General features: G+C 34.9%; 1 protein-coding gene across 1 annotated transcript in view; it reads right to left on the reverse strand.

The window, feature by feature from the left end:
* BRINP1 (BMP/retinoic acid inducible neural specific 1) overlaps positions 1–17,160 on the reverse strand; it is a 173,700-nt gene that overhangs the window by 115,295 nt on the left and 41,245 nt on the right. The window contains exon 2 of the mRNA XM_051979524.1: positions 5,439–5,706. Within this exon, the coding sequence (XP_051835484.1) occupies positions 5,439–5,656 (218 nt within the window). The 5' untranslated portion in view covers positions 5,657–5,706. The remainder of the gene's footprint in view (positions 1–5,438; positions 5,707–17,160) is intronic.

The raw sequence follows: 17,160 nt of genomic DNA on the forward strand, positions 1-17,160 counted from the left end.
ACAACTCCCAAAGCCAGCCCCCTAGCCACTGAATCAGACTTCAACCTTATTTCAAACCTTATGAAAATAAAATTTAAAGTGCTTATGTTCCTGGCACATAAAAGATGCTCAAAAAATACTTGTTCTTTTGTTCCTTCCTTCCTTTCTTTTGTACCTGTTCTTTGCCCATTGTACATAAGATGTAGCTTTTTTCCTTCCATCCTACGTGATTTTTCTGTCTTTTAGTTTTTTTAGCCATTAAATTTGATCAACTAGCTATCATTTTAGCAATTAACGACTTTTGAAAATAGAGAAGAATTCATAGGGAATTACTGGCAAACCTTAGGCAGTGCTCGGGGAGAAATTAGAGGCAATGTGTTTCAGTAATTTATCGTGATTTATATTTAATGATTATAAGGAAGAAGAGCAGAATCTGGATTTCAATTTAGCTACATACAACCTTGTCCAAGGAACTCATTGGGTCTTTCCTAACCTCAATTTTACATCTGTATAATGATGGAATTGAATTAGATGACTGATAATATTCCTTAGAGTCCCAAATTCTATGATACTATGATAGCAGAAGTGTAAAGTATTATTGGTTCTGCCATCCACTAATTTTCTAATGTTGGTGAGCTTTTAAATCTTTATATAGGCAGCCAAAGTGGACAGACAATTGAGTCTGAAATCAGGAAGGTCTGAGTTCAAATCCAATCTCAGAAATTAGCTGTGTATCCCTAAGGTAGTTACTTCATTTCTATTTGTCTCAGTTTCTCCATTTGTTAATTAGGGGAATAATAATCCTCAAAGAATTAGTTCAAAAATCAAATGAGATAATATTTGTAAAGTGCTTAGCACAGTGATGCACACATAGTAAGCTCTTTATAAATGCTTATTTCTATCTCCCATCTCACTCATTTCCTTGTATATAAGAAATAATGGTATTGACATAAATAGTTTCAGAGGATCCTAAAATTCCATGATCTAACAGTCTATGTTGGAAGTTCCCATAGATCTCTAACATTCCCTGTAAAATATATTCTAAAATTCTGTTTCTAGGGTACTTCCTAACTTTAATATGTTACATCCTAAGGTCCTGTCCAGCCCCAAAATTCTGTGTGCTATAATTTGTTTGACATTCCATCTTCTAAAGTCTCCTCCTCTAATATTACACATTTTAAGGTTTCTTTCTACTTTAGCATCATTCTTAATAATAAAAAATATTGTTTACATTTATGTAGTACTTTAAAGCTCACTGCATTAAGATAGATGTATATTTCAGATAAGAGTACAGGATATGCAATCAGAAGACTCAGGCCTAAGTCTGACTCTACCACGTGTGCAATCATAGGGAAATCTATTCCTCAGTTTCCTCATCTGTAAAATGTCAAAAAGGAGAAAGATTAGCTGACCTGTAAGCTCTCATCCAGTTCTAAGCACTCTGAAGAGGCTCACCTTGAAATGCAGATAAATGGGCTCCAAACTCTTGTAAAAACAGAATGTCCCACTGGGAATACCCATCACTAGGAAGCCTAAGTGGAGTGTGAAAGTAAAATTAAGGGCCTTCTCCTTTCTATAAAGTGAATATGTCCTCCCCTTCCAAGCCAAACAAGTGTCACATTCCCCATGGACCCCATTGCTTCAAAATGAGGAGCAAACCTCTGGTTGGGCAGCAGGGTACAAACCTGAGTTACAGGGATGTGTAGTTACTGTTATGATAATCACTCAGTAAAGCAACATACAGCACAATGAGATGCTGGGATTTTAACTTAAAAGATTCTCATTGCAGTTTTCAGCATTGATTCCTTCTTACCCTCTCTTCCCACAGTAAGTCTGACAGAGGAAAAACAGCTAGAAAGAGCCCCCCCCCCCACATATGCATGAGCTATGGATATTAGTCTGATTGTGCAGAAGGAAGAGATCTGCCTGGTGCTCATCCCCTTCCTGCAATTCCCAGAATCCCTCTGAGCCCAGTGCAGACAGATTGAGAGTTGGGTATAGGTACTTCTGACTACTGGGCCTGATACTCAAGAGAGGCAGGAACTGGAGTGGGCCAAGACTGGGGAATTGGGTGTTGCACAAACAATTGCTCGGGATGCTCATGATAGTCAGGCTTTATGGTGCATCTCAACTCTGGCAGGGGTTTTATCTCTTGAAAGTCTGCAATGCAAATGACATGCTTCTAATGTGCTGTGTCCAAGTTACCTCACAGCCAGACACCCTGGGAAATCACCAGTCAGCTTGTGACAGGATCTCAACAAAGCCATGTGTTGTTAGGGGGAGAAATTGCCAATTCATTATAGTTCTGATGAGCATGTCCATGTAAAAATGTCATTGTTTGCTCAGCTTTATTCATGGATGAGCTGAATTCTCTGGATACCTGCCTGAGAACTCTATGCTAAGATGGGAGTCCATACCTCCCCCTGGCTGGGGCAGTGCAGACTAGCCAAGCATCTCCCTCTACAGACCATGATATCACTCCCAAACTGCCACCTGGTGACCACTGTGCTTAGAATATTTTCTCTAAGTGCAAGGAAGAAAAGCACATGACCATCCATGATGTTTTACCTAGATTTTCCTGTGAACAATTATGCTTTTCGTTGAGACTTTAGGACACATTGGCTTGCCTGGCTCACACATGTCAAAACATAGTCTTGGGAAGGTAATCAATTTCAGAAAAAGAATATATATTCTTAAAAAAAAGATAATAAAAGTACCCACACTCAGACCCAGAAGAGGACTTAGAGAATATCTAATCTGACCTTCCCATTTTTTATGGAAAAGGAAGATAAGAACTAGAGAAGGAAAAGGACTTGCTGACGATGACACATGCAGTAAATAACACAATCAAGATTTGAATCCAGGTCTTTAACTGTCCCTATATCAGACTGTCATAAATGACAAATAATTTGACTACATCTAATACATGACTTCTAGAATCTTATGGTTGAAGACCAAAAATGGCTCCTTTTTGTCCATTGGGCCTCTTTAAGGTCCAAAGCCTAACAAGGTCTTTTTTCCACAGTGATGGTGTCCAGTTTCTACTTTCTAGGGCATTAGATATGCATAATGCTATTATTAATAAAGTGACAGGGAGTTCACTAGTTACCAACACTGACCATTTCTTTGTTGAACATTTTAAATTGTTAGGAATCATTATTTTCCCTCATATTTAGTCAAGACATGCCTCCTCATAACTTCTACTCAATAGGTCTATACCTTCCCTCTGAATTTGGATAGGATAAGTGTTTTCTACATGCTACTTTTACACATATTTGAAGAGAACAAATTTTAATTCACTACACACACACATCTATATATACTTTCTTTCTTTCTTTCTTTCTTTCTTTCTTTCTTTCTTTCTTTCTTTCTTTCTTTCTTTCTTTTTTTCTTTTTTTTTTTTGCTGACGCAGTTGGGGTTAAGTGACTTGCCCTGGATCATATAGCTAGGAAATGTTAAGTGTCTAAGGCCAGATTTGAACTCATATCCTCCTGACTTCAGGGCTGATGCTCGCTCTATCCACTGCACCAACTAGCTGCCCCAATTCACTCTATTTTTAATAGAGAAAATATCGAAATCCTCTAGAAACTTGGCTTAGGTGGGGCTTTCCTCACATATATTAGCATACATACAGTAAAGACCACTTATGTAAATAAATTGTATTAATTACAGAACATGAACATTACATTATAGTTTCAATAAGCATTCATATTAGTGTGCAAGGATTTAGAGAATCCAAACTAGTTATGTAATATGCCACACATATTCAATCTTTTCCCCATACACTCCAAATTCCAATGTTTGGACCTCATTCCAGTCCTCACATGCAGGACAGTTTATTGATACTGGCATTCTCTTGTCAAAAGTTTCCATATTTTGCTTATGCATGCATACCTCTCAATATAATGATGTTCTAAGGGAAATCTATTTTTAGGGAAAGGGTTTTGAGAATATTGGTTTGAGATTGAATTCAATTTAGGAAACACTAAGCACCTAGTCCATGTGCGAGACAATGCATTTCTATGCTGGTTTTGTGGTCACATGATGATTATACAAAGGAGAAATAGTTCCTGCCTTTAAGGGGTTTGTAATCTAATAAACAACCAACCATCAATATATGAATAAGCATAATATAAGTGGTAATGTGATAGGAGCAAAGAAAATGAGGTGCTCCCAGAAAACAAGAAGAGAGAGCACTTTCATCTAGGTAGAACTGAGAAAGCCTTCATGGAGGTAATGACTCCTAAACCTGACCTTGAAGGATAGAAGACCTTCACAGAGAGGAAGATAGCATCACATATACATGGGTAATAAGCCGATCAGATTCTTGAATATCAAGAGTGAGAAAAAGTGTGTGTGTGTGTGTGTGTGTGTGTGTGTGTGTGTGAGAGAGAGAGAGAGAGAGAGAGAGACAGAAAGAGATAGAGAGAGAGACAGAGAGAGAGAGAGAGACAGAAAGACAGACAGACAGACAGAAAAGCAGAGGGACAAAGAGAGAGAGAGACAGAGAGAGACAGAAAGAGGGACAAAGAGAGAGACAGAGAGACAGAGAGAAAGAGAGAGAGAGAGAGAAAGAGAAAGAGAGAGAGAGAGAGAGAGAGAGAGAGAGAGAGAGAGAGAGAGAAGAAAGAGAGACAGAGACAAGCACACACACACACACAGATGGGATTGGAAAATATTAGCAATTTAATTTGGCTAGAATCTAGAGTCTAGAATAAATTCATGTAAAAAAAACTGGAAAGATAAGCAGAAGGTATTTAAATATTGTCTAAGATAAGAATATTTTTACTATATGCCTATTCTAAGAGAAAGGATGTTTATCAGTTTATAGAAGAGGTAGACTTGGAATCAGGAAAAATTGGGTTCAGTCCTTGCTATTGACCTGTATTAACTGTGGGACCACTGGTGAATCACTTTTTTTGTCAATGCTTTCTGGGTACTGTTTTTTCCCACCTCTCCTCAGTTTCCATATCATGTTTATTTTCCCTTTGCTTATATTCATACAGTCCCTCTCCCACTGGAATAAAATGAAGGACTGAATCCCAGATCTATCAATAACCTACTGTGACCGTAGACAAGTATCTTCTTCCCTCTCATAATCTGTTTTCTCATATATAAAATGGAGAATATTATCCTTGCAGCATCTATTTCAATGGTTGTTGTTAGGAAAATATTTTATAAACTTTCAAATACTATAGAAATGACAACTATTATTATATTTATTGTTTACCAGTGTGTGGACTGCTTTCTGTCTGACTTCAGGTGCCCATGAATACTTTCCAAGTACAACATCTGACGGCTGCTTCTTGTTGCTAAACCAGTAGACTCAATGACATTTCCTTTCTGTTGAAGGACTGTGATGACTTTGCTTGGCTTCCCTTCCTAAAGCCATACCTACGGCAAAGTTTGGCCCACCCAAGCAGAGTAATAACTGAAAGTAGATCAGCTCAGGACATACCTGTATATTTTATATCGGGTTGTAAATCCTTGACGGTGTCTTTCCACAAAGGATAGGTAGCTTCGGGAGTGATGGAAAGGTCCCCTGTCTGAAATAAGCCAATCAAATTCCTTGGAGACATGTTGGTCGGTAACAGCTGTTTCCTGATGGGAGGACTGCACTGTTATATGGTCCCATATAAACAGGAAGTAGATGAACTCAACAAACCTCCAGTTCATGCTTTTCTGTCTGCCTTATTCCTCTCATTCTTGCTCCATTCTGTGGAGTCCTATGGAAAAGGGAGGGAAATGAAAGAAGGAAGAGGTTGGGGAAGGGAGGAAGGAGAAAGAGAGAGGAGAACAATGGTTAATATGAAGGAAAAGATAGTGAGCATCCCAATTATAAAGTATTAGAAGGCTCTTTCCCTGGAAGAAACCTTAGATCATAAAATATTAGAAGACAGCATTCAAGAATTTTTAAACTGGAATAAATCTTGGCATATAAATTTTAGGTTATAAAATAGTTAATATATTAAAGCTGGAATGGCTATCAGAGGAATCTCTCATTTTATATATGGGGAAATTGAATCCCCAAGAGAAGAAATGCCTTGTCCTCTTCAGGGTTCCTTGCACTTGTTCTCTGAGACATGTAGCTCCTTTTCTTAATGTTTGGCAAATAACAAGTGTTTAATCAATGCTCATTAACTGATAAGTTCTGTTATCATAAGGGAAGGGGAGAAGATTAAGGAGAGAGTGTGTAGAAGACAAAGGAAGCATGAAAGACAACAGAGTAATATTATAAAGATTCTGTCATTAGGAACTAGTGGGTTCTAATCCTAGCCCTATGTCCCATATCTAGGAATCACTTTAAAAATATGTTTGTGTTTATTTGTTTATTAAGAAATACACTCTACGAATGTAGATGCCTCAATTCTTTTACAAGCAACAAACTCCAAGTGTTTGTTAAAGGTTAAATGATTTGCCTAGGATCATGCAGTTAGTATGTGTCAGAGATAGGATATGTACTCAAGAGATCTTAAAAACTTCAAAGCTAGATAATTACCCATTATACCCTCTCTGAGAATCAGTTTCCTAAATTATGAAATGAGGGAGATTACAAGATGACACAACCACAACTCAGAAGAAATTCTCATAAGCATCAGGATTTTAGATCTTCAGCAATTTTTCCTTTCTTTATCCCACCTTCCTTCAGCACCACTGCTAAGTTTTTATTTTCTTGAAGTCATTATGGAGGGAAGAGAGGAAATGTACAGGTTTTTTTTTTTAATTGAAGCTTTTTATTTTCAAAATATATAGAGGGATAATTTTCATTCTTCACCCTTACAAAACCTTGTGTTCTAATTTTTTCCCTCCCTTCCCCCCACTCCCTCCCCTAAAGGGTATGTGATCTAATATATGTTAAACATGTATAATTCTTCTATGCATATTTCCACAATTATCATGCTGCACAAGAAAAATCAGATCAAAAAGGAAAAAAAAATGAGAAACAAAATAAAACCCAAAGAAAGAACAAATAGAGTGAAAAATACTAGGTTGTGGTCAACATTCAGTTCCCACTGCCCTCTCTATGGGTGCAGATGACTTTCTTCATCACAAGTCCATTGGAATTGTCCTGAATCAACTCATTGTTGATGAGAAAAATGAAATGGATAGGTTTTTAAGAGAGAAAGTGGGGAGAAAATTCAGCTCTATCAAAATAAATCAGATCCAATTCCATTTCTGACTCTTCTCAAAACTGTGGCTATGGAAAAATGTCTAAATCTTTCTGAGCCTTAATTTTTCCTTCATAAAATAGGAATTTTTGTGAGGAAAACATTTTTTGTGGACTGCATGATATAGGTATGTGAGTTATTATTAGGAGTAAAATGGGGGATTTGTCTTTTCTGCTCAATTGGATACCATCCTCATACTACTAGGCTCTACTAGTTTATTATGGTTTGTTATTCAAAGTTGACTTAGAAATTTTCTTAGGATTGTAAGCTTTAACTGCAAATATTGAGATATGACACATAGGTGGAATCTAACTAGGGAAATTAGGGATAAAGGAAGATAGATTCTGAAGTTTTGTTTAAGTTCCAACTCCAGGTAATCTTCATAAAATATAGAGCCTCAGCAGTTCAGCTAAAACAGTTTACTAGAGTCTACCTGAGCTGGAAAAGTTGAGATAGCTCCAAGATGACCTATCTTTCATGGGTTATGAGGCAGATGGATGCTATGTGCATGTTATTTCTGCATGTCTCCATGTGAAGGTTTTATTTACAAAAAACAGAATTTAGATAATTTTATGTATTTAAAGAAGTATCAAGCTATATGCACAATACTGACAAATATGTTGGTGAGAGATGGTGAAAAAAGGACTGGATATGGGTATGAACCAGAGGTATGCATGAATTGTGCATGAGAAAATGGGAAGAGTTATAGATACATTAATTATAGAATTATAGAATCATATGGTCAGTGCTGAAAAGGATCTAAGAATATTATGTTAGAATTTAAGAAAAAATGTTAGGATTTATGACATAAAATGTTAGGCCTAGAAGGAACATAAGAATGTAGAATGCTGTCCCAACTATTTCACTTGGGTGACACAAAAACTGAGGTTCAGAAACATAAACTGATTTGCCAAAAAGTGACCTATTTCATGGCAGTTAGCTGTTTGTGAGCTGAAACATAGTCTGTGTGCATTTGGGAACTGAGTGGGAAAGAAGAGATGTGTTGTTAAAGAATAGAGAAATCTGCAATGATTTTATTAAATTAAAATATGCGTTTCCTTGGGACAAAAGCAATGTTATCAGAGGCAAATTGTTATAGCTTTGTGCAGTGTTTAAGAACTACTGAAAAGCTTTTTTGGATGTCAATGTCTTTTTCACTAACCTGTCACTGTCTTAAATTCCACCATGACAAACTCCTCTTGGTTAAATCATTAGCTAGAAGTTCCTTAATTTAATAGATGAACAAATTGAAAACATGATCATTTTCTTCAAAAATGATATTATTCTCTGTGGTGCTAATTCAGCCAAACACCAAATATTTTCTCTGCCCAAGGCCTTCTGCTAGAAAACATGGTGAAAATTGTTTAGGGGTTTCAATGGCCCCAAGGTGTTTCTTGCTTCAAAAATTTATCTTTTTAACACCACCCTGGTAAGGCCATTGGGAGCTAAATCATGGAAAACCACAATCTTAAAAAAAAATCACAATTTCCAAAGAGCAATAAAAAGATGTATATTGGATTAATTAGATGCAGAATAATATTATAGATGATTATTATGCAGGAAGTGCCATTAAAATTATTTCAGACATATATGAGAAGAAAAAGGTGGCATATTTGAAGCTTGAAGAAAGTGGTTGCCCCAAAGCAATGAGACATGCTTTTATTATTGTTTCTCATGGAGAACACTCCAACCCCTGTCTGTATGCCTTTGAACTAGCAGTCCCCCATTCTTACAATCTACTCCCATTGTCACATATAACTTTAATCTTCAAGATACCTTTAAGAATTAGGTTAAAAAACACTTTTTATGTGAGATCTTTCTTTATCCCAAGGCTATTAGCGCCCTCACCCACCAAAATATACACACATACACACACACACACACACACACACACACACACACAACTTGTATCTATCTTGATTGAGATTTTTTTCTGTCTATTTAAACATACACTCTTTGAGGGAAGCAACTGTTTTACTTTTTTCCTTTGTCTAATATTTAAGTTCAATTTGTAGCATATAGTAAATTTTTTATCACTGTTGAATGAGAAGAGCCAAAAACACCTTCCTTTTTTAGTTATTATTAAATTGAAAGATTATACTGATGGAATGATAGTTGGAATGATTTTTGTTCAGTGTATTCGGTGATATATGTTTGATTTTTAAAAATTTTACAAATGAGAAAACTGAGACTCAGAAAGATTAAGTGATGTTCAAGATCACACAATTAAGTATGCACAAATTGAGAATCACCCATAGACAGAATCTTCTGATTGCATAGTCGCTACTTTGTGCCCTGTTCTAATACTATCGATATATTTTGCCTAGATGTTATTAAGATATTTGATAAAGTTTCTTATTATTCTTTCAATAAAGATGAAGAGATGTGGTTTAGATGGATTTAAACTAAGCTGAGTGAAGCAATCTCTCTCTGGCTGAGTATCCAGGTAGAGGACCTGAGTCCAAATACTGACTCTAAGATTTGCAATCTGTTTGAAAGTGGGAAAATTCCTTGACCTCTGTAGGTCATAGTTTCCTCATTTCTCAAATAAAGAGTCAAACTAGATAGGCCCTAAAATCTTTTTTTTTTCCAGAACTAGACCTATGAATCAATAATCAAGGACAGAAGTCACCAAAATAAGGTTCCTGTGCTGTCAAATACATGACTCAATGATTGGTATAAAGGGAATGAAAGGATATTCAGTATATTTTCAGATGATACACAAAGCAAGATGGGTTAGCTAGCACATTAGAAAACCAAATAAAGATCCAACAATATCTTGAGACTAAAATATAGGGCTGAATTATATAAAATAAGAAGAAAAATAGTTCAATGTGAATTAAGAGTAAGTGATTGGACAAAAAACAAAAGCCAAAAAAAAAAATCCCACTATTTTTTAAATACAAGATGTAGGAAATAATTTATATGAAAAAGATCTAGAGGTCATAGTGAACTTCAGATTCAATTTGAGTCAGTAATAAGAAGTGGTAGGCAAACAAGCAAATGTAATACATTGCAAGGAAAGGATTCCAAGAGATTTTTGTCCCACTGTGATCTTCCTTGGTTGAACTACATATAGAGCACAGTATTCAGGTCTAATCACCACATTGTATAAGATCATAAATAAACAAGAAAATGTCAAAGAGGACAAGCAGAATTAGTCCACAACACAGGGAAATTGATAGAAGAAACTATGTTTAAACTAGAGAAAAATGGGTTCATAGGGGAGATAATTGTTACCTTCAAACATTTAGAAGTTATTTATATGGAAAAAAACGGTAGATTTCTTGTATTTGAACCAAAAGGAGAGACTTACAAACAATGGGAAGAAGCTGCAAAGAGACCTAAAGAAAAGCTTCAGGGGGCAGCTAGGTGGCACAGTGGAACAGAATACCAGCCCTGAAGTCAAGAGAACCTGAGTTCAAATCTGACCTCAGCCATAACACTTCTTAAGCTGTGTGACCCTGGGCAAGTCACTTAAACCCAATTGCCTTAGAGAGAAAGAAAAGAAAAGAAAAGAAAAGAAAAAAAAAAAGGAAAATAAAAGTAAAAAGAAAAGAAAAGAAAAGAAAAGAAAAGCTTTACAGAAATTAGAGCTATCCAAAAATTAAATTGACTATCTTAGAATGTGGCTACTTCTTCCTTGGAGTTTTTTTTTTTTTTTTTAAGTGAAGTCTAGATGACCTTTTGGTGATTTTATAGTATTGGGAGGTTGCTTTTCAGTAATAAATTGGATTTAATGGATGTTTCAACTCTCAAATTCTTTGAAGTATCATGATGGTCTACATGATTTGAGGAAATGACGTCTATATTATATAATATGTAATTCTAAGAGACAAGGAAAGTCAGTCTAGTATGTCTACAGAGAACTTGGTAATACCAAGGGTAGAGTACTGTACTTAGAATCAGGAAGACCTGAATTAAAATCAAGCTTCAGTCCCTTATTAACTGTATGTTTTTAGGCATGTCACTTAATCTCTATCTTTCTCAGTTTCCTCACCTATAAAACATAGATAATAATAGCACATATCTCTCAATGTAATAATGAAGATGCAATAAGATAATATTTTTTAAAGTTCTTAGCACAAGGCCTGGAATATAGTAAGCTCCATATCAATGCTAGATTGTTATTACCATCATCTTCATTATTATCATTATAGTAGTAGAAGTAATGTGTATCCTAGATTTAGAGAAAACAAATTTCAAAGGCTTCAGGAAAAAAATGGGTAGCTGACTGACTAACAACTGACTAACTAAAATTTTATAAGGAGAAGTCATGTCAAGAGTGAGAGTTCTCAGAAATAAAATTCTGAAATAAAGAGAAAGGATTCTAATGAAGGATGGAAGGTGGTATATAAACATACCCAACACACACACACACACACACACATATGAATGTATGTGTTTATATATGTATTATATACACATAGTATAAACTATGAATGGACTAGCCAGTTAATATATTTTTAGGGGAAAAACGTTCAGGAGGTCAAAAATGAATAGAGGAAGATAAAAGATCATAACAATGACATAAGGAGATAACGTTAAGACTATTTCCTATATTTCAAAGCTCAAAATAAACTAAATATTATAGATAGATAAATTCTAGATAGATGGACAGATATATATATGTGTATATATATAGATATAGATAGATAGATATATAGATAGATAGATAAAGAAATAGAATGACAGGTAGAGAAGAAGGCCAAAAGAAAGATATACAGAATGAAGGGATAAGATCATTTTTCAGGGCACATGGAATGATAATAACTGACAACCCAGAGAAAGAAAAGTTTATTATTATTATTGTTTTATTTCTATTTTCTCTACCAGGAAGAATGCTTTTTGGATTGGAAAGGGGGAAATAAAAATGATTATCAGCAGTCAATATGATGGGGAGAAGTAGTTTCTTTATATTTTTCCCTGGTCAGAATAAATTTCAAATATTTTGTCCAGGGTTAGATATCCAATTGTCAGAAAGACACTAATAGGCTACATGAAAGTCATCCAGCATGTGGGAATGATGTTGTGAAAAATCTCAAGATGATATCATATGACTAGCTTCATTTACCTTTGAAAAGTAAAGCTATTAGGGGAAAAGGATAGGTTCAAGGATTTGAAGTCCTATTGCATATAAGAAGAATTCCATTTATTCTCTTTAGTCCCAGAGGCTTATCTTGGTTCAACTGGTAGAAAGGGTGAAGAAATGAATTTATATTTATTGTCAAGAAAAACCTTCCTAATAGTCAGAATTATTGAAAAGTAAAATGGATTATCTCAGGAGAAAGTAAATTCCCCCTCAATGGAGGTCTTCCTGCAAAGGATAGACGATCACTCATTGAGTATGATGCATGGCATTCTTTCTATCCCCACCTCCAGCCACCAGGAACAGGTGGTCTATATTGACCTCTGATGTCCCTTTTAATTTGAGAATCTCATAAAGGTCAAGTAACAATCAAGTACTGATTAAATTACATGAGATTTAAATGTTCCATCTTTGCTAAGGAGACACAAACTTAGGATCAAATTAAATTTCTCCATTACGACTATGCTGAGTACTCTTTTCCCTTTTGTTCTTTTATTTTCTTTTTTAAAAGCTTTTTATTTTTGAAAAATAAAATTTGTTGTCACAAAGACAAGAATAAGAGTCAGGATTTCAGACCTGGTTTCAATTCTAGTACTCTATCATACCACATTGCCATTTGAAGATGCCTTTTGACTTGAGATTCTCAGTGTCCTTACTAATTGAATCACGTGAGATTTAACTGTTCCATCTTTGCTAAGGAGACTTAAACTTAGGACCACATTAAAATAAGAGGAAAACTAGTATTAGTATTTAGTAAAAGAAGCAGAGAGGAGGCAATAATTTGGTCTGAGGAAATGCAACCTACATAAAAAATATATTTCCCTCTTGGGCACTGTGGTCACAATAAAGCTCAATGTTTTGCACTGATTTCCCCATCAACACCTCTCCCTGCTCTCCCCATGGGGCTGAAATGTCAGTGTTGGATATTAACATTCATATCAAGTATAAAGCTATTTTTCATCAATTCAGCTAAACCCTGATAACGGGATTGCTCGCCTTTAAGGAAAAAAAAACAATAATTTACAGGGAAAATATGTGAGTAAGATAAAGTATGTCCTTGGTGACTGCCTCTGTGCTCTGTCACTTGCCCTTCCTCTAGTCTCATCTTCTTAAACTGTGGTTCGTGACCTTAAATGGAGTTTTGTAATTGAATGCAGGGGGTCATGGAATTATGAGTTATTATGTAATGCTTGATTCATATACCTATTTTATATACATATTTACCCAGGTTCACATAAAAATTTCTCAGGCAAAACATAGCAGTAAGTGGAAAAAGTTTAAGTCCTGCTCTACCCGCCTCAGTTCCTCTCAATTCTCTGGAGTCTAGCTTTCTGCTGACCAAGGCCAAAAGACCAACAGATAAGTATTGTAATGGGAAAGAACATTGATCGTGCCATCAAAAGTATGAGCTCCAGTTCTAACACCTACTGATCATGTGACTGTGGACAAATCACTTCCTGTCTCTGAATCTCATTTTTATCTTGAAAAATAGAAATGTTAAACAAACATTCCCTATCTCACTGAATTGTTATGAAAAAGTGCTATCTAAACTTTATTTTTTTAACAACCTAATTATTTTCTTTTCATTTTTTCTTTTTAAAAAATATGCTTCCCAAACCTTAAAGAAACATGTAAATCTAAATTATTGTTAATTAGGCTATCAGCTATATCAATAAGAAAAAAATAAGTATCTTCACAGGGAGATCATGAAGGATACAAAACTTTGAGAACTAAAGGATTGAAACTATTATGGTAAAGTGGCAGTGGAGTCAAAATGATGACATAAGAGATTCTATCAATATTCCAAATGCTGACAGTGTAAGATAGGGTTTGGCAAGCATACTCAAGCTACTGGGCCCACAGTTGATCCTTGAAGCACCAAGGATCAGCTATAAAAATGAGATGAGAAATATTCCAATTCTAGAAGTAATATGTACTTTAAATGTACCTTTTAAATACCTCTATAATTTCTGTTCCATACACTGTAGCCCTTCTCTACTAATGCCATATTGCTGAGTGGGTGATTTCCTCAGGGGATATTAGGGGGTGGAATATATTGATCTTGGAAGTGTTAACGTATCATTGATTTCATCTTTTCCTGTTTAAGGTCCCATAAGGAAGACAAGTATTGTATCTTCCCCATTTCCCATCAACTATGCTTCTTTTGGACTTGAATTTCTCCATCATTACTCTGTGTTGAGTTTCTTTTTAAAAAAAGCTTTTTTATTTTTGAAAAATATACATAGATAATTTTTAACATTCACCCTTGCAAAATCTTGTGTTTCAAATTTTTTCTCTCCTTTCCCCCTACCCTCTTTTCTAGATAGCAAGTAATCCAATGTATATTAAACAAGTGCAATTCTTCTATATATGTTTCCACAATTATCATGATGCACAAGAAAATTTGATCAAAAAGGGGAAAAATGAAAAAGAAAACAAAATGCAAGTAAACAAAAACAAAAAGTGAAAATACTATGCTGTAATCCACATTCAGTGCTCACAGTCCTCTTTCTAGGTACAGATGTTTCTCTTCATCATAAAACCACTGGGACTGACCTAAATCACCTCGCTGTTGCAAAGAGCCACATACATCAGATCCTCATATAATCTTGCTATTATTGTGTACAATGTTCTCCTGATTCTACTCCCCTCATTTAGCATCAGTTCATGTAATTATCACCAGGTCTCTCTGAAATTATCCTGCTGATTGTTTCTTATAGAACAACAATATTCCATAATATTCACATACCATAACTTATTCAGCCATTGTCCCAGCTGATGGGCATCCACTCAGTTTCCAGTTTCTTGCCACTGAAAAAAGGGCTGCCACAAATATTTTTGCACATGTGTGTCTTTTTACCTACCCAATGATCTATTTTGGATACAGGCCCAATACAAACACCAGGGGAACAAAAGATATGAACAGTTTGATAGCCCTTTGGACATAATTTCATATTACTCTCCAGAATGGTTGAATCAATTCACAACAATAACAACAATGCATTACTGACCCAGTTTTCCCACATCCCCTCCAATATTCATTGCTACCTTTTCCTGTCATCTTAGCCAATCTGAGAGGTGGCTAGTGGTACCTCAGAGTTGTCTTAATTTGCATTTCTCTGATCAACAGGATTTAGAGCATTTATATGACTAGAAATGGTTTTAATTTCTTCATATGAAAATTGTCAAATAAATGGTCTTTGACCATTTATCAACTGGAAAATGGCTTTTATTCTTATAAAGTTGAATTTTCTATATATTTTAGAAATGAGGCCTTTATCAAAACTCTTGGATGTAAAATTTTTTCCCAGTTCAGTACTTCCTTTTTAATCTTGTCTGGATTGGTTTTGTTTGTACAAAAAAAAAATTAACTTAATATAATCAAAATTATCCATTTTGTCTTCCATAATGTACTCCAATTCTTCTTTGGCCACAAAATCCTTCCTCCTCCACAAATTTGAGAGACAGACTATCCTTTGTTCTTCTAATTTGCTTATAGCATCACTTTTTGATGTCTAAGTCATGAACCCGTTTCCACCTTATCTTGGTATAGGGTAATAGATGTGGGTCAATGCTTAGTTTCTGCCATAGTAATTTCTAATTTTCACAGGAATTTTTGTCAAATAATTCTTATTCCAGAATCTGGGTTCTTTGGGTTTAAGAAACACTAGATTACTATAGTCATTGACTATTGTGTCTTGCGAATCTAACATATTCCACTGATAAACAACTTTATTTCTTGGCCATTACTAAATGGTTTTGATGACCATTGCTTTATAATATAGTTTTAGGTATAGTACACCTAGGCCATCTTCATTTGCATTTTTTCCCTTAATTCCCTTAAAATTCTTGCCCTGTTTTCCTTCCAGATCGTTTGTTATTTTTTTTTTTCTAGCTCTGTAAAATAACTTCTTAGGAACTTGAGTGGTATGGCACTGAATAAGTAGATTAATTTAACTAGAATTGTCATTTTTATCATATTAGCTTAGCTCACTCATGAGCACTTAATATTCTTCCAAATGATTAGATGTGACTTTATTTGTGTGAAAAGTGTTTTGTAATTGTGTTCATATAGTTGGTACATCTTGGTGATAACTTGCTATAATCTCTTTGATAATATTTTTAAAAGATTTTTGCATCAATATTCATGAGGGAAATTGGTCTATAATTTTCTTTCTCTTTTCATCCTACCTGGTTTAGATATTAGAACCAAATCCAGTGTCATAAAAGGAATTTGGCAGGACTCTTTCTTTCCCTATTTTTCAAAATAGTTTGCATAGTATTGGATTTAATTGTTCTTTAAATGTTTGGTAGAATTCACATGCAAATCCATCTAATACCAGAGATTTTTTTTAAGGGAGTTGATTAATAACTTGTTTAATTTCCTTTTTTTTTTAAGTGAGACTATTTAAGTAGTTTATTTCCTCCTCTGTTAATCTGGGCAATCTATGTTTTTGTAAGTATTCATCCATTTTACAATGATAATTTAAATCAGATTTATTGGCATAAATCTGGGCAAAATAGTTCTTAATTACTGTTCTAATTTTCTCTTTATTTGTAAGAATCCTAGTGTTAACTCAATGGAATTGATACAATGCTTATTGGTTCACACATTAGAACAAATCCTTATAAGGTGTTAAGTCACTAGTATTGATAGAAACAATGCTTAAGTTAACACCTTTGAGAAATCAAACATTAGCTCACACACGTTTGGGAGATTTCAGAGTTCAGCATGAGATCTCCAAATTCACACCTCCCATAATCTCACTCTCAGAGGAGGAGTCAACCTTTGGGTTCACATCTTTAAAAGATCATATATAAGAGCTTCAGTCAGTCAGTTCAGAAGATTGACAGAGTGAGAAGAGTCAGTTGAAAAGATTGAGAAGCCACGAGTCGGAGTTGAGCTAGCCGCAGGAATCGGA

The sequence above is a fragment of the Antechinus flavipes genome, chromosome 2 (assembly GCF_016432865.1).
Source record: "Antechinus flavipes isolate AdamAnt ecotype Samford, QLD, Australia chromosome 2, AdamAnt_v2, whole genome shotgun sequence".
Taxonomy (NCBI): domain Eukaryota; kingdom Metazoa; phylum Chordata; class Mammalia; order Dasyuromorphia; family Dasyuridae; genus Antechinus; species Antechinus flavipes.